The sequence below is a fragment of the Poeciliopsis prolifica genome, unplaced genomic scaffold, assembly GCF_027474105.1.
Source record: "Poeciliopsis prolifica strain line A6 unplaced genomic scaffold, Auburn_PproV2 SCAFFOLD103, whole genome shotgun sequence".
NCBI classification, from domain to species: domain Eukaryota; kingdom Metazoa; phylum Chordata; class Actinopteri; order Cyprinodontiformes; family Poeciliidae; genus Poeciliopsis; species Poeciliopsis prolifica.
The window spans coordinates 618,890-645,216 of NW_026562478.1; the positions used below are offsets into that span (position 1 = coordinate 618,890).

Sequence of the window (26,327 nt, forward strand, 5' to 3'; positions counted from 1 at the left end):
TGCAAAACTTCTTTTATTTTCTACCTACAGCAGCAGCAGCACCAGCAGCAATATATTTGCTACATACAATAAAGATACACGATCTCATTTTTTTTTTATTTTTGACATAGTTGTCCTGTTCAAAACCTTGTGGTTTGCTTGAGCAGAAAGGGTGTGGTGTCTGCTGGGCATGTTAAAATGTGAAACATTTAGCACACAACATCCTCACTACTTTTATATAGTTCACTTTTTATTTTTTATTTTTTTGTTGTTGCGTGGACTCAATTTAAATAGATTAACTGATAAAGCTTTTTTTTTTGATTGTTTGTGTGTTTTATCCAAAGATTCCTGCCAATGGTTTAAGATGAGTATAAACAACTAGTTGATGATAATTAAGTGATGTTCACTCGGACAATTTTTTAAAAAGTCTGATGTTTTATTTTACACCGAGAGCGGCCAAAGTCCAGGTTCAGCAGAAGGCTGAAGGCATCTGATTCTGGCTTCAAACTAAGTACCTGTTTGCTTTACTGCAGAGCTTTGGTAAGGTTAAATTTAGTGGGCTAAAGAAAATCAGACAGTTGATTCTCCAATGTGAGAAATCCCTTGAGGTAGTCAAGTTTCTTGTTTGTTCAAATTTTGTTAGTCATTTACATAGTATGATGACTAATTAACAGTTGATTTATTAAGTGATCTTCACTTAATAAATACAATGTAATCTTTCAATTCATAGTTGAAGTTCTATTATCGAAATTCTAAAAATTAAATATTTCGTCGTATATTTCAATAATTCCTTTCATTCAGTCTAAGCTCCCTGAAAAGGAGAAATTACCTTTCAGATCAATATATTTTTGATTGCTTTGAGTATCATGATATTTTTACTTCATCTGGCTGATATGATCTTCTTTAACACATGCTGATGGTTCATATTGTTCGTTAATAATTATCATTTACAAGAGGTGAACATTAGTGAACATTAGTGAACAGATAGCATCATGAGAAGCAAGGAACAAAAGCTGTAGATAATTTTAACGGTAAAAAAAAAAACAATCACCATGTTGTGACCAACTCTGGGAGAAGGGCTGTGTAGTGAGTATGTTTTTTTTTTAATATTTGTTTTTAGGTAAAGTGCACCATTAGCAAACTTAGTTAATGTTATTATAAGTTGGGCTAGTTGTCAGAAGATGTGAGAGGGGTTATTTTTTTAAAAAAAAAAAAAAAAAATCACTGATTGAATGGTTGGTTGATAGCCAGCATATATTTGAAGTTGTGCAACAGAAACCAAAATAAAAAAATTATATGAAACCTGAATGGCCATTCAGTTTGATAAATGTTTACGCAGACCATCATTCAATAAATTGATAGAAATCCAAGTGCACGCATCAACTCTAAATAATAGGAATTGTATTCACTATCTGAATACAGACTGAAAGTTTACATTGATCATTTATAAGCTTCAGTAACGGAAAATTCAACAACTATATTTCGTTATTGAACACACTCAAGTGTGTAAAATGATGGATGGAGGAAAAAAAGCATCATGGGGGAGAAACATACAGCATATAAGTTAGAGACAAAAGTAGTGGATAATGATAAAGGTAACAAAATAATTTACCATGTCGGAGCGTAGTTGCGCAGTGTTAAGAAAAAATAAAGAAAGAAAGAGAGAAAAAAAAACTTTCAACTCTGGGGAAAGCTAAAACTTAAATATGAGTAGTCTCAGTAAGGTCAGTTTAATAAGTGTCACATATTCTTAAGAAATAAATTTACAAATGAGAAACTTTTACTGACATGTTTCACACTAGCGAGTGTTACAGAGAAAAATGTATGAGTTTCAAATGTGTTTATACCGGCGTTTACTATTTTGGAGAAAGCATGAAGCTCTGGGAAGATCAGTGTTGATTCAGCAGCAGGAAAAAAATTGAACCAAAGTAGCATTTACAATGATGCGAGGATAAATTTTGGAAAATTCTGGACAAATTCTTTAACCAAGGAAAGTTAAAAGTTTAATTTGAATAACCTCCCGTTGGCCTGCTTACAAACAGTCACATATTCTTAAGAAGTACATGTACAAATGAGAAACATTTACTGAAATGTATCACACTAGTGAGTGTTACAGAAAAATCTATGAGTTTCAAATGTGTTTAAACCGGCATTTACTATTTTGGAGAAAGCATGAAAGAAATCACAAACTTGTAGTCAGTACTAACTAGTCATGCTACCATAAATAATGTAGTTAAATAACAGGTTTTCTTTAGACGTATGTATTTGCAGAGGGCAGGGGCTTTTTTTTTTTCCCTCACGACTGCCCCAGACACACAACAAGGCAATTAGCACTCCCCCCTCTGCATTGACCCGCTGCGACGCAGCTGAGGAGCTTTACTTGTGAAAAATCAGAAGCCTGTTGTAATATCGTATGACAGGAGGAGAGCGGGTGTTTCTAAACATTTCTTCTGTCTTAAAAAAATAAACAGAGAGAAAAACAGAGAAACCAGATGTGGTCTGGTTTGCCCTCATGAACCACCAGGGTTCATGAGGGCCTTGCTCTGAATTCCCCCGAGGTGGCTAATTTGTCATTTGTATCGCTCTGAATTCCCCGAGGTGGCTAATTTATCATTCTGTCTGCATCCTGCAAGTTTGCAAGTATGCAACTAGTACATTCCTTCTCTCGCAGGCCCTGCGTATCGCAGCTCAGACCTCCAGTTGTAGGCCTGGCTGAACACAGACACAGAATCAGAAGCAACATCTCCGGCATCTATTTCAACTTCACTAGGTTTAGTATATAATTATATACATTTTACTTGATTAAATAACTGTTGTTGGTGCTGTATTACTCTTAAAAAGAAAGTCAGATATACGGCATTTTCTGAATTCAGCAGAGAGAAAACAGAAAAACCTAACACACAGACCATATGTCACTGAGAACGACCCCCGAAGGGATTTCACAGGCCGTACCTATATTGATCAAGCCCCCAGCTCAGACCCCAGTCGTAGGCCAGTCACAGAATCAGAAGTAACATCTCCATTCCAAATCTATTTAAACTTCAGTAGGCATAGTATATAATTATATACATTTTTCTTGATTAAATAACTGTTGTTGTATTGGTATTACTCTTTAAAAAAGAAAAAATCAAGAGAAGGAGGAGGAGGAGGAGGACGAGGAGGAGGAGGCCGAGGAGGAGGACGAGGAGGAGGAGAAGAAGGAGGAGGAGGAGGAGGAGGAGAGGAGGAGGAGGAGGAGGAGGAGGAGGAGGAGGAGGAGGAGGAGGCACCTCGTCACATTCGAAAGGGAGGAAGGGAGGGATGGGGTGGGTGTAAGGCGGGACTTCCGGTCATCTAAGGCGGGACTTCCGGTGTTCTAAGGCGGGACTTCCGTTCATCTAAGGCGGGACTTCCGTTCATCTAAGGCGGGACTTCCGTTCATCTAAGGCGGGACTTCCTGTAAAAGGGGCGTGGCACCTGTCAAAATGAGATTTGATGAAAGCCTGCCCCTAATGTCTCTCTATTGTCGATTGACTGAATGCAAGTGAAAGCACATGATTTCACAGCAGTGGTTTGCACTTTGGCTAAATCAATAGGCCAGTTCTTTAGAGGGTAATAATTGGATTTTTAAGAATCCAAAATAAAAACCAGGATGTTTGGAAAAGTCATACTGAAGCATCATTGATCTGTTTAACAGCACCTGAGAAATCTTTGAAAAAACTTAAAGTTTCAACAGAGGGTTTAGTCATTTTAACTTCAGCTGTCAGTTTTTTTGCCTGTTTTTGTCACATGATGCTTACAGTAATTAGTGTCGATGTAGTACGGTATGTAGACGTACTCTCCGGATTTGAACCACTTGCAGCCTGTGATGGTGCACGGGTCTGCATTCCTCTTTAAGATTTTTGGCATAGCAATGTCATCATATCGCTTTGGCTCTGCGACACAGCAAATGACAGACAAACACAGACAGGAATGCAAAAACAAGACTGCAATTTTAAATTCATCTGACATCAAAAAAATGCGTATTTGTTGTTATTTTAAGGATTAGAGTTAAAATGATACGTTTTTCTCATTATTATCTGCTGGGTGTTTTTGTTTTGTGAGCTTGTGTCTCACCTTTGTCAGCTTGTGGTTGTGGGATGCTTTTAAAGATATCCATAAACTCTTCTGAGAAAGAAATGTTGCCAGAACCTTTGGTTAAATTTATGCCTCTGCTGTGTCAGATAAAATTGATCTTTGTTTCAAACTCACTGGGATACTGAGCAGGTTCTACTACAGGACTCTGGAACACAGATGGAAGAAAACTGCGTCATTTTGGTCTTTACATGTTGAAACTTTTCTTTTTTAAAAAATAAATACAATCAAAACGAAGAACAGCCTTTCATAAATCTTGGGTTTTGTCTAAGCTGTGAGGTGAATCAGTAAAACGAACTGATCCCATCATAAACTTACCGTGTCGACGTTTCCACTGAGTTGAAGAGAAGGGACAGAAAAACCGGGATCATGATGAAGGTCCTGAAGCTTCATCGTGACACGAAAAGAAAATATGCTTTCTTTCTGTTTCAGTTTGAAAGCATGTAAACATGATGAAGAAAACAAATGGGAGTTAAAGAAGAGTCAGAGAGCCGTTTACCTGACGGAGCAGCTGAGGCTCAGATCCCGTCTGACACAAGAAACTGCTGACCAAGCTTTTTTATCCATCATTATTCCAGATGGGACAATCTGTTCCCAAAATAAACCAGTGCTGTTACAAGTTGCAGGTGAAGTGCATCACTGTTTGGTCCCGTCTTTGCACAATGTAGCAGCTTTTAACAACATGCAGCTCACGTGAACATAGAAGCAAATCTGTTTTTACAAAAATACAAAATGGAAAAAACAGAAGTCCAACTGAAAACAAAATGCTTTTAGCTCTTCCAGATGAGAAAGTGAAATAAATGTTGGGCTGTTTTCTCCCAGGTGATTTTAAATCTCTTCTGAAAACTCGTTTGTTTTCCTTTTCTTTTAATCCTTGGAGCTGGAGGATTAGGGCGATTCAGTCAATATTTCTTCTGCTTTCATTGCTTATTTTATCCTGTCATTGTTATTTTGCCTATTCTTTCATTGGAAGTAGTAGAGTTGTTATCGACTAATAACATTCTAGAACATTTGTGCAGGGAGGTCATGATATTGACCACATAAAGAACAGAAATATGTTTATATTATGACACAAAGCACACTGGCATTTTGTAAGTCAGCGTTTCTGTATCTCAACTAACAAATTAAAAGCTACATCCTTTGTAACAGGAGTATCCATCACAAAAGTTTCATCACTTACAGCACCAGAATGTAACTTTTATAGAAAAAATATTTTTACATACTTGTTAATATTATCATTATGTTCTGACAGTATCACATAAAACAGATAATCTGTGGAAAAATCGAGATCCTCTGCAGAAGCAAATCAGAGGCAGTAGGAGGGTCTTAGCGCTGTCCATCACTCTCATCCTCTTGCTTTTTACAAAACTACAGGCTATGCTGGCTCACCGCAACATAGCCTGCTAGTTAGCAAAGCCACAGATTATGGTAGATAAACAGGTTTTTTGTAACTTGGAGTTGCTTTTCAATCAATAGCAGATTTAAAAGAGTACAGGAGGATGATTAGCAGCGCTAAGCCCCTCCTCCTGGCTCTGATTGGTGGTTTTTGACCAGGAGAGGAACATTTCTTCAGAGGGCAATGGCAGGAGGAAATAGAGGAGTTGATTTTTTGTTTTCATTGCTCATCTGTCTCACAAGTCACAACCATGTTTATTCTTACTTCAAAATAAAGTAAGAATTAACATTTTATTGTATCTAAACTCATTTAAAACTCTGAGTATGGTTAGCATAAGAGCACAAATATAGTCTATGAATATATACTTTTATTTATCTCACCTGCTTTACATTATTTTAGCATTTAATTTTTAAACAACTTCATACTGAAAGTGTGGAGGCTTTTATTTTGTGGTGCTGCACTAAGGAAACCCTGATCTTTGTCCCAAATGTCCAACTGTTACAGAGAGAAAGAAACATTGATGTTGGAATGATCAAATTTTATTTGGTACTTGATTGAATGGATTACATGAATTACAATACCATTAAATTTCAGAAAAAAACATGTTGGTCACAAGAATAAAACATGTTGGATGAGAACTTGTAACATTATGTAGATAAAAACCTTTTTAGTCCAAATGTAATTGGGGAACTTTTACATTTCACATTTCCATAGATTGTACATTCTTGAATAATTGCCTTTTATTTAGATATTTTATACCAGTCCAGTCCATCTTTCCATCTTACACAGTTTTTATGTCACAACATAATTTACTTAACCAAAATTCCCCTTAGATTTATCTTCAATTGAAACATTCCTTTCCATTTTTTATAGCAGATGCAAAAAAAGCCAAACCATAGTATAAAAGAAAACCTTTTTTGATAAGAAATCCTTCACCAATAAGCAGCAATATGTATTCTGACATTAACAGATTGAGATGTAATACCCAAAAATCTGTTTCTTCAGCAACTGTCTTCAGCAGTTATGTAGTTAAGTAGTTAAATGCAGTAAATGAGACAGCAGAGGAAGAGTTTCTGTAGCTCTGAGATTTTGAGAGAGGAGCAGGTCAGAGCCGAAGGTCAGCTGGCGAGCTGAAGTTTCTCCTTTATGGTGTTGAAACTTAAGCTGAGAGAAAAAGTACCGTAAGTCATACAGCTGCTGGAAATGCTAGAGAAATGTTTGAAAAGATCAATATTTTACTCACAGCATCCGTAGAGCCTGTTGATGCGGGCGATGTCGTTGACGCTCATCGATGAGGCTCTTCCAAAGTTGAGGGAAGGATTAGCTTTGGAAAGGAGAGTCGGTTGGCCGTTTCTGGAGAAGGCGGTCCTGGAAGAAGGAGGAAGTGATGAACAAAATGCATCTGCAGTCACAGTCAGACTGAAAACAGCAAGCTGTGTGTAACACAATAGAAGGTATTTTTGAAGCCAAGACTCACTTGGAGTAATGCATAATGGAGTTGAAGTCGTAGGGAGTGCCCAGGTTGTTAGTCTGCACCTTCTCAAAGTTGTGTTCGTTCCCTGATTAAGAAAAAAGTTAACTTTTTAAATTGTCACCTTATTTCAGAAAATGTCACTTTTCCATTGCAATAGATAAAAGTAGAACATGAGGCAATGTGATCTTACAGTTTAAATGTCAGTTTCCAAACTTCCCACACAAAAACCTGCTGAGTTCTCTGATTTTGGTCATTTGGAAAGTATTAAGTTCCCTATGAATGGCTGAATGGATCTGAATGCAAATAGTTTTTTTTTCATTTGTGTCCAAATGTGCAAAATACAGAAATGTATGACTTGTTTAAAATACTTCTGTTTTCAGATCTAACCAAGATGTTCTGCAGATAGAAGCATTAAGCCACGGTTGTGTGACTGAGCCGACCTGGGATGATGTTCTGGGTGAGGACCTGGACGAAGGAGTCTCTGTCAGAGCGGACATGTTCGTGGTGGAAGCCCAGAGCGTGGTTGATCTCATGCCGCACAAAGGAGTGCATGCAGCCATTTTTCCTGAGAGACACAAACTGTGCTCCACGCTGACGGCCCAGGTTGGACCAGCACCTGACGGGGGATCAGGAGGAAATCAGTGGAAATGTGTGGAAGTAAAAGTCACGGTATGTGACTGAGTTCCTACCCGGATCCTGAGTAGAAGTGAAGGAAGTCCCTTTGCCGTGTTGAAGTCCTCCAGACAAAGCGAATGCAGGTCGAGGCGTGGAAGCTCACCAGGTCATTGATGATGATGTTACGCTCTGCCGTGGCTGCAAAACAAAACATCTTACACCAAGGTCCTAACTACAAAACAAACTCCAACACAGACATCTACTGTTCCCTCTGCCTTCTGAAATAAACATGAAGGAACTTGGAAAAGTTTGCATCTATTTTAAAGTCTTGTGTGTTTATTCAGGTGCTGGTTTTGCTCACAGTAAGATCTGGAGATGTAGACGGGAATGTAGACATATTTTCCAGTTTTGGGCCATTTGCAGCCGGTGGCGGTGGTTGGGTCTGCGTTCCTCAATTTGCTCGGAGCAATGTCACCGTGGACCAGTGGAGTCTCTGCAGAAACACAAAACACACAACAGAGTGAAGAACATTGATTCTTATGACACAAAGGATTTTTGTGTATTCTTTGACCTCTGCATCTTGAACAAGACATGCTGCATTGAGCTGGCCAATGAAAGCACTCCAGGAGAGTACAGAGTCTTTTACTACTTATTCTTATTACACACAAGGAACCAATGTATTGTTTTATACTTTTACAATATTTTTAAAATGCTTGCTATCCTGGTTAGAAATTGTACAGACTGCAAATAAACCGATTGATCACTAGTGAAATGTAGGGACAGTTCCTTATGCAGATTAAAAAATATCCAGTTTCTTATCAGGCTTGAAGATTTGACAAAGGCAAACCATTAAGCTAATTTCTGAGAAATGAATCAGTCGATTTATTAATAGATGATGATTATTTTTTTGTCTTGACTTGCAAATATAAAATTACATTCAAAGCTGTTGGGTTGTGTGAAATTGCTCTCTTACTTATGCCTTCGTTTGCTTTGGAGATGATTTCTGTGACATCCATGTCCTCATCTGTGGGAGGAAGGAAAGAAATCCACATGTCAGAGATTTCAGTTTCACTTCAGGTTTCTTTTATTTTTTCTACTCACTGATTTGGTTTTCACTGTCATCTGCTTTCTGCAACACAAACAGAGATTTCAGCATTTAATGTCAACCACATTTCTTCTGCTTCATGATGGTTTGGATATTTGCTGTTGATGCTGCATTGCAAACCCAATATATCTAAACACATTAGGCTTCCCTATGTTGGATGAAACAAATTAGTTTTATTTGTCTCCCTTCCAACTTACCAGAGGAACAGCCGCCGTCCTTGCCATCGAGATGGTGAGGAAGAAGAAGAAGAAAACTCTAAACATCTTGCTTTTCTGCAGGGAAGCTTCTGACCTGAAAAAATCCAAATCTAAACAGAGTTTTGTTGTTAAGATAACAGTCAGTACCTACCTGTCAGTCCAGGAGTCTGAGGCTGGATGCAGAAGCAGCTCAGCCTCCCACCTTTTAAACGCTGCGAACACGGGGTGTGCCTCAGGGCTCATTGTTTGTGCATCAGTCACCTGTCAAGTATACATTTAAGCAACCTGCCCCTGACTTCCCAGAGGATCCATCACTCTGCGTTTCTGAGGTCTGAGGCCGGGGACCAGATATTATCTTTACACCCGTCTCCATCCAGAATGTGTCTGGCCCCCGGGTTCTGCAGAACAGGACATTACCTGTCCGGATCACTACAAGAAAATTTACAAAAACCAGAAATATGAAATACAGCGGTCCTAATTCAAACCTCAGATTGATCCCCTGCCTAAAGGAACCTCAGACTGAAAATCTTTTGGCCTCCAAGCCACTTAAAGTAGCTCTTTTAAATATCAGATCACTCTGTGCTAAAGCTCTGTTAATTAATGATTTCATCACCGAGTATAATGTTGATGTTATGTTTCTGACAGAAACATGGTTGAATGACGATAATGACCAAATTGTACTCATTGAATCAGCGCCTCCTGACTACAATTTTTTAAGTGAGAACAGAAAAACATAAAAAAGGAGGAGGCGTGGCTTCTATATTTAAAAATACCATAAACTGTAGTAAAATCTCTTTCGGTCATTTCACATCTTTTGAGTATCTTGGAATTTCAGGTTAAAGGCTTCAAACGAAACTTTGACACTAACTTTATACAAAACTCCAGCATATGTGGAAAATTTCTTTACTGACTTGAATGATCTTCTTTCTCTCATATGCATTGATTATGATTGTTTAATAATTGTTGGTGATTTTAACATTCATGTGGACAACCCGAAAACAGAGGAGCAAAAAAGCTCTCTGATATTTTAGAAAATTTTGGTTTAACACAACATGTTAAACAAGCAACACACACTCAAGGACACACACTGGACCTGGTTATCAGTAAGGGTGTGAATATTTCCAATGTCTCTGTAACTGATGTCGCCTGTCGGATCACTTCGCTGTTATCTTTGAAGGTTCTTTATTCTTTGACCCACTTGGACAAACAGCTACTGTCACAAAACGTTCTTTCACAGAAAAACACAGCAGAAACATTTAATCAAATCTACTCTTCCTCCTCACCCTTAAGCTGTAATGATGTAGATCAGTTGTTAGATGATTTCAGTCTAAAGTTTCATATATCATTGATTCCATTGCCCCAATTAAAGTAAAGGTTTTGACTGGTAGAAAGAAATCTCCATGGAGAAATGCACAAATAGTTCGGTCTGCAAGACAAACTCTGCCGCAGGGCAGAACGACAATGGCGTAAAACTCAACTTACGTTCATAATGACATCTATAAAGAAAGACTACGTAACTATCACTTAACACTAAACATGCAAGGGAGGCTTTCTTTGCAGATGTCATAAACAAAAACATCAATAATGCTCGAACTTTATTTGCAACAGTTGACAGGCTCACAAACCCTCCTGTGACGTTTCCACCTGAATTCCAATCTAATGTTGCCTGTAATACGTTTTCTGATTTCTTTTCAGAGAAAATCCAAAAAATCAGAGGATTAATCTGCACATCAACTCTAAAGCCAGAACCATTTCTGTACCAAAACAAAACAAAATACAGAAAAAAATGACCCATTTTAAACTACTTAATTATAAAACTCTAAAAGAAATTATAAATCAATTAAGTTCAAGCTCCTGCTGTCTGGATGTCCTACCCACACATTTCTTTAACAAAGTCCTGCCTGTTATTGCTACTGATCTGATCCAATCGTAAACTCATCGCTTACATCAGGTGTTTTCCCCCAGGCTTTGAAAACAGCAGTCAAACCACTGTTAAAAAAGAACAACCTGGACAAATCACTATTGCAGAATTACAGGCCAATCTCAAACCTCCCATTCATCAGCAAAGTTATTGAAAAAACTGTGTGTAAACAATTAAATAGTTTCCTCATGATGACCAACTGCTTTGACACTTTCCAGTCTGGTTTTCGTGCTCACCACAGCACGGAGACTGCCCTCGTAAAAGTATTCAATGATATCCATATAAATACGGACTGTGGGAGTAAAAACGCACCTGTTTAGAGTTGCATTTGAAATGTAATATGTATGGATTTGATTTTGTGGATATGTATGTAATTTTTTTTTTTTTTTTTTTCCTGTTGTGGGCAACGGGGCCCGGCGAATACCCGTGGTTAAACGGACGGCGGAGTCCGGCTGTAACAGGCGCTTAAATTCCGTGTCAAAGGGAAGGGGGAAGAAAGGGAAAGAGAGGGAAGAAAAAAAAAAAAAAACTTGGTATTTTATTCTATGTTGCATGCCTTTGTGTTTTGTGTTTATGATGTAAAGCACTTTGAAATGCCTTGTAGCTGAAAGTGCTATACAAATAAAATTTGATTGATTTGATTGATATCTTATTGATCTTGGACCAAAATGGGAACACAGCTTTTTTTTCACATCACTTGAAGGAAGTTGTCAAATGTTAAGTTATATGCAAATATTTAATTTGCCACTTAAATTATTGTTTTGAAACTATCAATGTAAAATAAATGCTCCCATGGAACCTGTGTAACACAGTTTACACCTTCTGCGAAACAACACCGGAATACATCGACTGCATCGCCTGCAGAGGTCAGGAGCCAACCTCAGGATGCAGCATCTGGAACGACAATCCAGACTGTCACAATTTGCTTCAGGAAAGGAGGTTCGTTTGACATCACTCAGCAGACGAGAGGACGACAGAAGAAAGCTCGTTGCAGCGCCATAGTGCCAGGAGACTATGGTCAACGGGTGATGGCTGACTGGTACTTCCTGTGTGGAGATGGAGCTTACATGCTTTTGAAAACCGTGTTGTATTGGCTTTTCTCACAACCTCTCAAGGAAGCGTCTGCAAGATCATAGGTTCAACATGAGATGAAAGAGAAACTGGTGGAACTATTCATGATGCCCTGCATGATTTGGAAGAGCTTAAGAACTCTGTGGACAGTGCAACTCAGGGCTCACAAACTTTTGACTTTCTTTCTTGGCTGACCTCCAGACTCTGGTGGCAGCTTTTGTTTAACATTGGAACACCCATCTTGACTGGACTGATCCTATTCTGTCTGTTCACAACCTGCATCATTTTATGTTTTCAAAGCATGCTGTTAAAAACATTTAACACTGCTCTGCTCAGCTATCAGTTGGTCAGGGTAATCTCTGACACAGATGAGGACTACATGTTGCTCCAGAAGAAAGAAGATGACTGGAAAATGAGTACATGAGATGATGTCTTGTAAATTAATAAACAGATTCAATCATTTGCTTGATGACTCCTACACTGAAATGTGAAAACAAATGGTGTTAGTGATGATAACTGCACTTGATTTTCTGCTGTTTGTTTGTTTTTGGTTGTTGTTTTTTTTCTGTGTTCTCATTCTTACATTCAACATTATTATATTATTAACACCACATTATATGCATTTGGTTTTCAATGTTTCTTTTACATTTCTTTTTTCTATCCTTCTTATATTATATATTATGTATTCTACAACTCTTGTATAACATGTGTAATCTATTCTTTTTCTTTTTTACTATTTTTTGCATAGTTACTACGTAAGAATTATAAACAGGGGGAATGTTAGAATAATTATGTTTTGTTATCATTCTTACATTGGTAGCTATAATAGATTTATTATTCACATCCTGAGAAAAGCTCTCATACTTGTTAGACTTTGGAGCTGCAGCTGTGTACAGACCTTGAAGCCACTTGTATCTTTGGGATACTCCTATCTGCCTCCCTCCACATTCCTTTTTCTACTTTCTACTTTGTAATAAAAGAGAAAGCCCTAACAAAGGGTCTTCAGAGCGCTCAGTGAACGGCTGGAAGCAGCAGTTTGCTGGGTTCTCTCCTTTTGCAAAAGCTTTCATAAAATTCACTTGCGTTGTCTGTTTGTCCTTCTATTTAGATTCACAAATACCTATCATGCATTTATATAGTGGAAACACTGTGAAGCACATCATAAGACAACCTCCCTATTCTTCACATAAAAAACAAATGTTTTTCAGTTAATACGCCATAAAAGGCCTTTGCTATTAGCTCTGCTTCATTTTTATCAGCTTCCTCTGTTTTATTTTCATATTGTGACAATACTTTCACCTCCCTTTGTTAAATGTCTCCAAAATTGATCCCACATCATTTCTTCGATCAACAATGCACTGCTGCACTTTGTTCTTCTTCTTAGGCTTAAATGTTTCTGAGCCGTCGCTGCACTTACTTTACCTACTTTACTCTTCTCCATTTATTTTAATAATGGTTTTACACTGTAAAAACTCAAAATCTCCAAGTGTTTTTATTCCAGTTTCTGCTGCAAATGTATTAATTCACATGGGACGGGAGAAAGCTAACTTACTAGTTTTATACTTTTGTTTTTATAATTCTGGTTTTAGCAGAAAGCAAACAAATAGAATAGAGAATCTGGAGACTTTTACTCTTGAAACCAGAAAACAAGATAAGTACAAATAAAAAATAATGCTAAATAAAACTTAAATGACTGCACAATCATTATGTAGAGCCATTACATTTGGATTTTTTTTATTAATTTACAGTCGCCTGACATGCCGCCTGCAGGCATGAAAGCTTGGGAATTAGTTGGCAAGCCGGTGCTTAGCATAGCTTTTGTTGGCTTACGAGTAATGATCGTGCCATCTTTCTTTAGTTGATTCAGCAGCAGTTTCAGGTGGGGTCCGACTGGTTCTGCTGGATTCTGCTGGCAGCGTTTGGTATGTTTGATCAGAAATGTCAGTGTGAACAAGTCTTTGTAAATGTTTCTCTCTTTCTCAGGTCATGCTTAAATGACTCAACATTTGATCATTAAAAAATAATCCCAGATAAACTTAAATAAACATAATTATTAATTATGAAATAACATAATTATTCATAATTATTTCAACATGGCATCTCTAAGACAACATGGAGGCAAAGAAATCTTCAAAAAGCAACAGAATCTGAACCAAAGGAATTGAAGAACTAGTCAAAGTTTGAACTTAAATCCACCCGAGTTGCATGACTTTAAGCAGGTGTTCTGTGATAATTACAGGGTTAGTGGAAAATCTGGGTGTTTTTTTCTCTTAATGAATTAAATCAAAACTCTAAACTCCATTTTTTTTCTTTGTTATGGAAATGAAAGATGCAAAGTTGTTTTGACACGTAAACATAAAACTGAGCCTGGTTTAGAATAGTATAACAGAAGCTGGTAGTTTTTTTATTATCTTGATTAATAAAACAAGATAATAAAAACAAGTTAATAAAAAACATAGTTTAATCCTTTTGAGGCCGTTGTTCTCCAAGAGCCTGGAGTTTATCTTGTTCTTCTGAAAATGTCGTCCCTGAAAGGAGAAAACGATCTGGTGTCAACATTTTAACTTCAACCAGGTTCATTTGTTTCCACAGAGCTGCTCCAAAAGCTTCACAAGCTGCAGGATTGTTTCTGTTTTAATCTCAGACTTTACTGACTGGAAATGCTGGTTCTGCAGAGATTGATGCTCATCATTGTTTATTACAACAGCTATGCTTCTATGTCAACCTTGTTGTTAGGATGTTAATTAATACAGAATAAGCTCATAAAATTCTTTATGTCTTAAGAAATTCATCCTTAAAATGTCAGCTGTATATCTATTTATCGATTATCACTATTATAGATGCTAAACTTTTGTTTTGCCTCTTTCCCTCTTTTCTTTTGCTGCATTGACTTTTACTGGCAACTTTACAAGCAATGGAAAACTTAACCATGTTGCTCTCTAGCAGATTTTACCCATCATGTTTCTGACCAGAGTTTTTGAGTTGAATCTGGACGGATCGCAGTAAAACGCCACCGATATTTTAGAATATCTTGTTTTTTACAGCCGTTTGCATCATGTCTGTAAATTAGTACCTAATCTTTCTTGTAGAAATAGTGATAAACTTAGCAGTTTTCTTGTGTTGTGTGAACATGCATGATGCTGCCACAATCAAAACCAACATTATTAAAATGGATCCTTCATCCAAGGCTGCAGTTTTGGTTTTAAATTTTGGTTTCACTGGAATCACAAGTTGTCCAGAAACTGATTATTTCTTAAAATTAGGAATGAAAACATTATTATTTTTCAGCAGCTTTTGAAAACGGTCTTTATAATTAACTTTATCCTAATTGCTGGAGAGTTAATGAAGCACCAGATTTCAGATTTAATCAGCATTTTAACATTTTTTTGTTAAAAAAAATATAACCCATTAACTGACTTAATAAGGCAATTTTTCCTTTAAAGGAAACATTTCTCTGTCACTTAAATGGTTTTGCTGAATCTGTTGCATAGAAAAGCAGGTTGGCAGCTTCTGATGAAGAGGGAAGTTCTGTCCTCTAGTGGCTCGAATGGGGCACTGCAGGATGAAGGTTAAAGCCCTTTGACCCTTAATGCAAAGGATCAATATTGAAATATAGAAATTAATGATTCTGATACGTTTTCCATTCAGATTTATGTTTGAGCTGATTATAATAAGGTGAAGTGAATCTATTCAAATGGCAGATTTAACTTTAAACATGGAAAATACTGAGACAGGGATCTCTAGGCCTCATGAGTTTAATACCAGACTATATTTATCACACACACAACCCAATCCAACACAGAGGCGCACATTTACAAAGACAGTCACGACATTTAGCATATAAACACTTTAGAACTGCTAATAAAATTACAGCATATAGTAATCTGATTCAATATAATGAAATCAAAGTGTCAGCAAAACTTCAGATACATAAAAAACTGCATTAATATTAAATAACAATTAATCAAATTCACCCACAGAATGATTTATTTTGTTCACTAAAACTTTGCATTTATTTAAATGCAAAGTTTCACAATGTCGGCGAGTTGAAAATCCAAATCTATATTTCCTTTAGAAAGGGGAAAATAATTGCTAAGAATTAAAAACACATTTTTATAAATCTTTTATTTTGCAGACAATAAACCCAGAGGACAAGTTAATTTAATTGAATAAACCAACTCAACAGCGCTGTTGTTAGTGACTTTTAAAAGTTTGTTTGAAATTATTACTTTTTTTAAACATTATCATCTTCATAACCTGAATCTGAAGGTTCGCTGTCATAAAAAGAGTTTAGCTTTTGAAGATTTGACTTTTGATGAGTTCATGGTTCTTTCTTGATATTGAGACATTCATTCACACACAAACATGGGCAAATATAACCAATGTTGTTTATTCAAGTATATTTTAATGTTAAGGCTTTGATAGTTTATTACGAGCGATGAATGAAATCAAAACAGATTTGAGTTTCTGGATTATGTGTGTGTGGATTTTGTTTGATATGTTCTCTGATTATTATCTTTGCAAATGGGCCGTTTGCAAAGACGGCCCATTTGATCTGAACTATAATCTTGTTGTATTAGATATATACATACATGAATCTGTCTACCTGACTCTGAGTGCTGCTGTGCTCACTTTGCAAAATATTCTTCTCTAAAGGATCAGGCCTCATTATTCAACCTGCATCAGGGAAACTGAAGAGGATTCATCCTCACCCTCCTGGGTTTGTTCAAACCCAAATGCAGCATAGAGTGGATCAGTGAATGTGGTCTGAAACGTATGAAGGTGAATCTTTTTCATGGAGGAAACTATGTCAGGAAGTGAGTAAAAGGACACCGTGCCTGCAGACCAGTCCAAATACACTCCCAGCCTGTTGGAGTTGGTGTTTTCGAACTGTTTTATTTCTGTTGGTGTGTTGTTGTGCCAGGCAGTGAAACTCTGAGGACTGCATGACAGAGCCCAGGACTGATGGTTCCCACCAATGCAGCACTCGTCACCCTCCCCCTTCCTCCTGATTCCTTTGTATGACAGTCCTATTCTGACTGTTCCTTCCCACTGGACCTCCCAGTAGCAGCGACCAGTCAGACCATCAGTGCACAGCACCTGCTTCCTGGTGTCAAACCTCTGGATTGTCAGGATATGGCAGCTCCTCTTTCACAGCCTTCATCTGTTTTGTGGTCCAGTGACAGTATCAGATTTCTGTTTGCTGTGTTGGGATCCACCATCTGCTCAAGAAACTGATGAACGACAAAAGACTGGAGTCAATACACATTTTTCTTTTCATAAATCCATATTTTCATTTGGCTTTATATAGAAGAGTTTATATCTTAATTACTTATTTAGAGGTTCACAGGTAATGCTTTATAATCATATTAATCTCTTTTTTCTCAGATATTTTAGCCGATAACTTCAGGTTCTCTTGTGCTTTTTCCATGGAGGGCAGAATTGACAGACATTTTTAAAGACTCTTTTCTTAGCAGTCATTGAACTTGACAAGATTTCTGCCCTGATCTATTCTGCATTAATACTTTGAACATGACAGGTTTTCAAAATAAAGCCAATATGACAGAATGAAAGGACCTTTGATGTGGAGCTCAGCAAGTTTGATAAACATATTTCTACATAAAATGAATTTCAGGAAACTTGTTTTACAAAAATGTAGCAAATTAGCAGCATCTGGTTTCAGTTTTATTGTCAATAAATATTATTTATTGTTGGAAAGGCAGTTAATTAGAGCACTGAGAGATTTTTGGTTTGCATTGAATGTTTCTCATTTACTGTGTCAAGGTGTCAAGAGACTCCTGGTGGCCAACATTGGTAAGTGCGCTCTGTAGTTTAAAACAGGTCTTAAGCAGCTCTGATTGTGTAAATTTAACATAATAAGATCTGCAGAGATAATTGTGTGTTTTTCCATGTTTAGCTCAGGATTAATATTATTGGTTGTGTTTTGTAATATCTGAGGCTGATTATGGTAGGAGCTACATGCTAATGCTACTGTAACCTCTGTTAGACATTATGAGCACCTGATTGTTCAACAAAACATGCAGACTAAATTAGGTTCTTTATAGCCTTTTATTTGAGGTTCCTCTTAATGTCACTGAATCGAATCTATTTGCATGTTTGAATTGTATTGGTATGAATTTGAATTGTTGTAAATAAACTAAATATAGAAAGTCAGACATTAGGAATGTGAGGAGGTTCCTCCATCTTCTCAGTGTTAATATTTCTTTCTTCAGTGTTAGTATTTAGTTAATGTTTTATATTGATAATATTTATATGGTAATATCACTTTTTCTTTGGTGGTGGGTTTTTGGTATTAAGTTGTTTACTAGATTGGGTGCACACATTTTAGTAAATGCTTGGTTTATTTAGAATATTAACTATTTTGTTTTTGGTTGAGTTGAAGGACTGGCTGGGAGGAGTTGATTGTAATTGGAACGAACCATCAGGCTGCGGGAAGCAGGAAATTTGATGTGGAAGACTCCTCCTCTCGCCCTATTGACATCTTCCTTTCGCTCTATTGTTATAATATTTACGGTGTTAGGTTGTTTTGTTTTATAGTTGTGTTAAAGTAAAATGTTGTGATTTGAATTTGTTATTTATGTTTTATGTATTGGTTGTTTTTGTTTTCTTCCCCGCCCCTCCTTGTGTGTGTGTGTAGGCTAGCCTTTGTATATAAATTCCCCTGTGTGTTCATTGAGGATAGTCAGTTAGTCTTGTTTGTTGAGTTGGTATGCTGTAGTTTGATTATTTTTTGGGCCAATTTTTCTTATATTTCTTTTTGAGATTTGCTGTAAAAAAAAACTTTTGTTAAGCTTTTTTGAAAAATTAAATAGTTATTTTTTTATATGCCTTTGTCCTTGAGTTTGCTGGTCGGACCATCACAGAAGGGTTTACTTACACCTTTGGGGTGACGGAAACAGACGGTGTTTTCCACAATGATCTGCTCTGTTTAAGAAAGAGGAAATTTAAAGATGTTGAACATATTCTGTGAATCTGACAAGTTGAACAGGTACACATACACACAGTAATCTTTTTGTCCTGAAATTATTTTTCTGGATGAAAATAATTAAATGTACCTTAAAGTTTTCAGTTTCCAGGTCGGATCCTGCAGTCCAGCGGTAAAACCATCAAGGCCCGATTCTCCAGGATGGTTAAAGCTCAGGTCAAGCTCCCTCAGATAAGAAGGGTTGGAGGTCAGAGCAGAAGCCAGAGAAGCACAGCCCTCTCTCTGTGACCAGACAGCCTGACAATCTGCAAATATTCATCAAGACATATTGTTACATCAACAACTTATGAATAAGTGTAAAAATCAATCTAAAAATCATACACTGAAAGAATTTGCCTTTGCGCTGGTTTTTCTTCAGGGTGTTCAAATGTGCTGTTGGTACCAGGATACCTGAGGTTGCAGTTTGATGAATGACTTTGTTTCATTTTTATCTGATCTGTGGCTGAATGTCCTGGTGGTGATTTGTCTCCAATGGAATTAATATTCATTCAGTTTAATAGATGAACTCTCACTTTGTCCAGCCATTTATTGCTTTTGTGTACAAAGGGATTTGGCATCTTCATCACACATAGAAACCTACGTCAGCTATGTCCTGGTGCGCTCCACCAATACTTTGGCCTGCCGGGATGGTAATGTAATTATTTTCCGATTTGTCTGTAAAGCAATCAACTACAGCAACTCGCTGCGTTTCCATCTGGATGTGCTTGACTCTCCCCTGCACCTGTATGCAAACATCCACCTTCTCTGGTCGAGCCTTTGAGTTGGGGAACAGCTCCTGTCCCAATGGAGCAGGGGTGGGCACTCCTGGTCCTCGAGGGCCGGTGTCCTGCAACTCTTGGTTGTCTCCCTGATCCAACACACCTGAATCCAATAGCTGAATCACCTCCTAAATGCAATCAAGTTCTCCAGAGTCCTGTTAATGACCTCATTATTTGACTCAGGTGTGTTGAAGTAGAGATAAAAGTTGCAGGAGACTGGCCCTCGAGGACCTGGAGTGCCCACCCCTGCAATGGAGGAATTTAAGTGTCTATGGGTCTTGTTCACAAATGATGGAAAACATAGAATGGGAGGTGCACAGGCGGACTAGTACTACATTTGCAGAAATGCACACTCTGTGCCGGTCTCTTGTGGTATAGAGACAGCTGAGCCAAGGTGACGCTCTCAGTTTATTGATCATCCACGATCAGCTTTGGGAAGCTTCTAAGCTTCCTCAGTGGGTGCTTGGGCTCTGTTTGAGAGATAGAGTGGTTAGCTGGACATCTGGGAGGGGCTCAGACCAGAATCACTGCTTCTCCACATTGAGAGGAGCCAGTTGAGATGGCTTGTGCATCTGGTTTGGATCCCTACCTGGTGAGGGGTTCTGGGCATGTCCCATGGAGACAAGACCCAGTGGAAGACCCAGGACTCACTGGAGAGACTATGTTTTCCTCACATTTGGATTCCCCCAAAAGAGCTGGGGAGAGGGACGTCTATGCCCCTTGCTTAGGCTGCTTCAGCCATGACCCAAATTTGGATAAGCAGAAGACGATGTTGGACGGACAGACGGAGGATAGATGGATGGATGGGACGGATGGATAATAGGCAAACCGGCCTCTTTTCATCTTAGGAAATGGCCAGTTCTCAGTTGTTTTCAGTGGTATTAAATTTTCTTATTAAAAATACAAAGAATGGAAACAATAATATTATTGTTTATTTCCTCAATCTTCCAAATACTCACCTGAGAACCTCCAGTCTACACGTTGGACTCCTGAGTCCATAAGAAAGCAAATCTACTCCTTCATCATGCAGGTCATTGTCACTCAGGTCCAACTCTCTGAGGCAAGAGTTCTCAGCGGTTAGCATTGGCACCAGGAATATACAGCTTCTCTGCGACAGGTTACAGCTAAACAACCTGAAAGATAAGCTCCAGATAAATACTTTTTATCTTTTTCTTTTAAATAAATTGTAAAACTTTCTTGAACTTTGTGTGATACATACAGAGACTTTTTTGATGCATTCATCACTGGTGTTAGCCACCGAAGGGCTTCCTTTGATTTGCAGAACTTCTTAAAGTCAAAAACATTGAACACTTTTTGTGAAGACAACAAGACAAAAATCAGTGCTGACCACTGAGAAGAGGTGAGGTCTTTTTCCAGGACTTCTCCACTCAGGTACTGTTGAATCTCTTCCTCTAGGGAATGGTCATTCAGTTCACTCAGCCAGTGAAACATCCGGATGCTTTTCTCAACTGAAGGACTATCCCTGATATTTTTCTTGATGTGTTGGATAAGCATTTTTTGAACCTGTGGAACATTTTTGGTCTTTTTCCACAGGCCTTGCAGGAGGTCTTGGTTAGTTTTCAGTGAAAGCCCCAAGAGAAAGCGGGTAAACATGTCCAAGTATCCATCTGGACTCTCCAAAGCCTTGTCAACTGCACTCTGGTAAAACTGTTTAAATTTAGATTCGGGTTGCAAAGCACTGCGACTTCTTTTCACCAGATTGTCCCCAGCCTTCATGAACACCAAGAAGACATAAAGTGCAGCCAGAAACTCTTGAATGCTCCGATGGACAAAACAAAACAGCCTTTTCTGGTTCAGTATGCTTTCTTCCTTGAAAGTCTCTGTAAAACTCCTGGGTAAGTCGAGGCAGTGTTTATGTCAATTCCATACTCTTTTAGGTCCTCTTCATAAAAGAGCAGGTTTCTTTTTTCCAGCTGCTCAAAAGCTAGTTTTCCCATTGAAAGAAAGATTTTCTCAGTCTCTGAATTCCAGATGCCATCAGTCAAAACGTTTTTGCGATACTTGGCATTGTCCTGTTTGACCTGCACAACCAAGAAATGGATATACAACTCAGTCAGGGTGTTGGGCAGCTCTGTTTTCTCTTTATCTTTCAGGACCTGATCCAGAACTGTAGCAGTGATCCAACAGAAAACAGGAATGTGACACATTGTATTGAGCTTCTTGAAGTCCCAATATGAGAGATGATTTTACTGGCCAGTTCCTTGTCTTGGAGTCTCTTTCTGAAGTATTCTTCCTTCCGCTGGTTTGTGAAACCTCTGATTTCTGTCTCACTGTCAACATACTGAATAGGGATCTGATGGACTGCCGCGGGTCGTGTGGTTATCCAGAGACGAGCTGAGGGAAGTAGCTTCCCTCTGATGAGGTTTACGAGTATCGTGTGGACTGAGGAGGTTCTGTAGCATCTGTCAGAACCGGAGTGTAGTGGAAGTCCAGAGGAGGTTGAAGTTCATCCAGACCATCGAAGATAAACATAATCTGGAACTCTTCAAAGCTACAGATTCCTGCTTTTCTGATTTCAGGAAAGAAGTGATGAATGAGTCCCACTAAGGTGATGTTTTGAGATTTCAGCAAGTTGAGCTCTCGGAAGGTGAATGGGAAGATAAACTGTATGTTGTGGTTGGCTTTACCTTCAGCCCAGTCCAAAGTGTACTTCTGTGTCAAGACTGTTTTCCCAATGCCCGCGGCACCTTTGGTCACCAGCGTTCTGACTTCTTCGTCTCTTCTAGGTTCAAAAACATCCTCACAGCTGACGGTTGTTCCTGGATCTTCTGGTTTCAAGGATGCTGCTTCAGCAGATTGTCAATCTGTTTGCTCTCTGCCTGGTGGTTGTTTCAGAAGATGAGGAAACATGGTGACTGAGGTTTACAGCCAACTAGCCAGATTATGCAGCTTTTTTTTTAGTAGATAGCGGTCCTAAAACTACATACCTTTAAAAATATGAACAATATGTTCAATTCCTTAATTATTTGATTCATGGGTGATACAAGTTTGGTCATTTGGAATGCAACTCAAGGACTGTGGCTTCTTAATGTAAGTGTTTTCTGCTACTGGACAAGAAACAAGGTTAAAAGATGACAGTGGTATTTACTGAGAGCAAGACTATGTCTAGTTATCAGGACAGACTGAGACCTGTAAAAAAACTGTTGGATCCATATGACACAATTATGATCTTAATATGACAGAGGAGGGAACCGGTTATCTGCTCCAACAATGTATTAGCCTTCAAGGAAATCATTTTGGATACAAAGAGCAGAAATATCTCAACATCAGATTATTATTATTGTTTTTACTCTTATATCAGTGATTTAAAAACATTTTTTAAATTTTTGATACCATGCGGTGCCATGCAGTACCATGTGGTCAACCGCAAAGTTGTGCGTGAATGTAAAAGTCAATTATTTTTGTCACCCAAAGAAAATTGTAATGTGTTTATTATGAGTAGATTAACCGAGCTGAAGGGAAAACAAAGAAAAAAGGAGAAATAAATATTCAGCGATACAGAATTGACTCAGCAAATATGAACCTAGGAAATTATTGAAACCTTCAAGAATTTTATGTGGCGTAAGATATTTAAGAAAAATAATCCTGATTCCATACTCATGAATTTCTTTATCTGGTTGTTATCTCTAAAATACGTTTTTATGTTGAACCCAGACATCTCACCTCTTTCCCACAGTTTTTTACACTTTGTTCCACTACTTATAGTCAATGTTTTAAAAAAAATAAAAAACCAGTACAGAGTTTTGAAGCGATGGAGGAAATTTACGTCAATATGGAACCTGTTGAACAAAGTGCATCTCATCCCACAGGTAAGAACAAAGTTACAGAGAAATATAGTATGTATTTAATTTAATTACATTTTGCTAAGGCTCAGGTTTCTGTTCAGGTTTCTGTTCAGGTAGCAGCAGCTCCAAAGAGAGGCTCTGCCTCGGTGTGGCCGTATCTTTGGGAATCCTGAACGTTTTCCTTTTGACCGAACTCATCGCCCTCAGTGTACACAGTGAGTCTTGTTATAGTCATCTTAAAGATGTAAAATGAGTACATTTTATGTTTCTGTTATAAAAAAAATGTCATTGATTCCTTTCTGAAATCGAACTGATGAATTAGCAAGGGTATAAAAAGAATAAAGCTTGGTTACTCAAAGTGATGCAGAGAGCTGAAACATTACACGATGTTACATGAGTTTGAATTATTTTCAGCAATGCTTGCATTTGCAGCATTTAGGGTAGAATGTCTCCTCTTTCTTTTTTTTTCAAACGATTTTCTGTTCAGCGTTACCTCAGTTTAAATTCTACAGCAGATTTACACTGATTGGCACTTTTGCCAAAATCATGAAATTATTTTGTAAGTTTTAAGTGAAAATACGATGCAACTTGTTTTTGCAAACACGTTTGTTGATTTTATTTATTTATTTTGTTTCCAGCTCATGACATGACAGCAGATTTTTTGACATCAGCAACATTCTGACTGAGCAGAACAGCAACAAGTTTCCCTCCGTGAACGCTAACTTCACTGATAACTTCACTGATAACTTCACTGATAACTTCACTGAAACGGATCCTCCACGAGCTGAAAAGACTTTAAGGTTGTCAAAACTTTAAAAAACTTTTCCCTTTGAATTGTAGAGTATAACTACGTAATAACTTTCCTTTCTGGTCTAAACAAATATAATATATCTAAATGAAGACTTTTATTAAAATTTATTAAGTACTCTATCATTTGTGTGCGCTAAAAACAACAATGTAAAAGAAACAAAACTTTGATTTTGTTTTTTCTCCTTACAGGGAGATTTGGTCCTAAGGAACAGCAGAGATCAGTTGTTGCCATTATTCCAGGGGCTGCAGAAGAAAAGAAGACCAGGTCCAGTACTGATCGACGTTTAGATGTCGTGTTCAGAATGATACTATTAACTAACGACAAATAACGTAGCTTATTAGCACGTTGTTGCATAAAAGCCTAAAGATAAAATGTACACTTTCAACCGTTGTGATTTATAAAGGAACAATTTTACCGGTTGGACTCTGTGTTTTTTCTTCTTTCTTGTTAAAACTCTGACATGATAAACAAACGTTGGAGGATGGTTTTTGTGCGAAGGATCTGTTTAGCATGATAAGTTCTGATTGTGTCTTAATGTGACTTTTACTGCCTGACTTTATGGAACTCCAGTTGTGTCCAGTAACAGCGGCTCAAGCTCTATCTTGGTAAAATTATATTTCTACATGTCCAATTATTTACTATCATTTGTAATAAAGTGATGCCGACACCATGGATTCAACAGTGAGGAGCTTGTTCTAGTCATCTTAAAGATGGAAAGAGTCAGTCTCCAACCGGCACTCACTGAGAGTGTCATATTGGGAGGATTTGATTCTAGCCCATATGCAGAACACAACACTAGGATACGGTGGGTGAAAATATAGTGAATTTATTTGAGAAAGAAACGGAACACAGTGGCAGGGAATGAAAACTCTGGTCTGGTCCACGGGAAGGGAAGGATCAGGAAGCGATCGGCTCACTAGGAGTACAGAGCAGGAAAGGTGAGTTCGAAGGCTGTGGGAAGTGGAGTGTCGATAACACTGGACAGATCTTACTTGAGTAGAGCCGGGAAAAGCTAGCGGCGGGTGGCTGCTGGGTCCAGGGTCCGGTCTCTCTGGGGGTTTGGGTGGGGCGTGTGCGCGCTGGAGGGCAGACAGGTAGGCTCGGGATCCGCGAGGAGCGAGAAACGGCGCGTCTTCCAGTCGAGGAAATCCAAGGGGAGACTGCGGAGAGGTGAGTAGACAAAGGAATCACTGACGGCTCAGACAGCGAGAAAAAACAGAGTACAAACTCGAGGTAGCTAGGAGGTACCAAAACTGGGCACACTCAGGCGCCGAAGGACTGGTAGACCGCTCCTCAAAACCTGTCGCTGATGAGCTAATCCGAGGCCGGTGTGGGAGATGACGTCATCCACGCCCTCCGTCAAAAATGATGGTGCCATCTGGTGAGGAAACAAAGGTGGTGCATGCACCCAAAACCCCTACAGCGAGAACCTAACAACCCTGGATCCTGACAGTGAGTGTCTGTAATCAGAACTGTGACGATGATGATGATGATGATGATAATAATAATGGAGGAACTGGGTTCCTGTCTAAGAAAGAAATTCAAATAATTCTGAGTATCTGAATGATTAACCGAATGACTTTTTATTCATTTCAAAGTTCAGTCGGTGAGGTTATTCATTTTGTGTGTTCCTACTCTATGAAAGCAACAAAGAAGAAAGGTAGCAATCGTACATGTTGGTTCCACAGGCTTTCCCTGAAAATATGGATAAAATCGGTCATGATAGGATAACAGTAATTTGAAGAGGAAGAAGCATATAAACAAGTCAAGTCAATGACAAGTCAATGACATGATGCAATCTGCAATTTTTTTTTAAAACTCCGATTACTTAACTTTTATGCTTGTTTGTTTGTTTTTTACTGACTTAAATAATACATTTAAATTGCTGCGCTGTTTGATAAGTAGAATGGAAAATTACTTTGGGTTTTTTGTAAACTGTCTTTAGATTACCTATCGTAAAATTTGCATTTTAAAATCAACTGAATTAAATTAAGAAAGGTTACAATTTGTACAACTGAAGAGAAATGATGAGCAATGTTTTATGTGTTGATGAAAGCAGAGATTGGTGTTTTTCT

General features: G+C 38.1%; 1 protein-coding gene, 1 long non-coding RNA gene and 1 pseudogene across 3 annotated transcripts; all 3 read right to left on the minus strand.

Moving 5' to 3' along the window:
* Positions 1-3,201: 3,201 nt before the first annotated feature.
* LOC129354109 (uncharacterized) lies at positions 3,202-4,241 on the minus strand. Its single transcript, XR_008605116.1, has 4 exons — positions 4,210-4,241; positions 4,075-4,125; positions 3,759-3,893; positions 3,202-3,435 (listed from the first exon to the last, which is right to left on the minus strand). It is a non-coding gene; the product is annotated as an uncharacterized LOC129354109 (long non-coding RNA).
* A 1,768-nt stretch (positions 4,242-6,009) lies between these two features.
* On the minus strand, positions 6,010-9,104 carry LOC129354103 (hatching enzyme 1.2-like). Of its 2 annotated transcripts, XM_055023595.1 has the most exons (10): positions 9,031-9,103; positions 8,880-8,989; positions 8,679-8,706; positions 8,551-8,601; positions 7,939-8,070; positions 7,652-7,775; positions 7,403-7,578; positions 6,966-7,047; positions 6,732-6,856; positions 6,010-6,652 (listed from the first exon to the last, which is right to left on the minus strand). In XM_055023595.1, exons 2-10 carry the CDS (start codon positions 8,943-8,945, stop codon positions 6,648-6,650), a joined length of 789 nt encoding a protein of 262 aa, XP_054879570.1. In that variant the 5' UTR covers positions 8,946-8,989; positions 9,031-9,103; the 3' UTR covers positions 6,010-6,647. The 2 variants fall into 2 exon arrangements, with proteins under 2 accessions (XP_054879570.1, XP_054879569.1); XM_055023594.1 differs by lacking the exon at positions 6,010-6,652 and having other exon boundaries at positions 6,724-6,856; positions 9,031-9,104.
* A 9,993-nt stretch (positions 9,105-19,097) lies between these two features.
* Positions 19,098-22,452, minus strand: LOC129354077 (NLR family CARD domain-containing protein 3-like; annotated as a pseudogene).
* Positions 22,453-26,327: the final 3,875 nt, after the last annotated feature.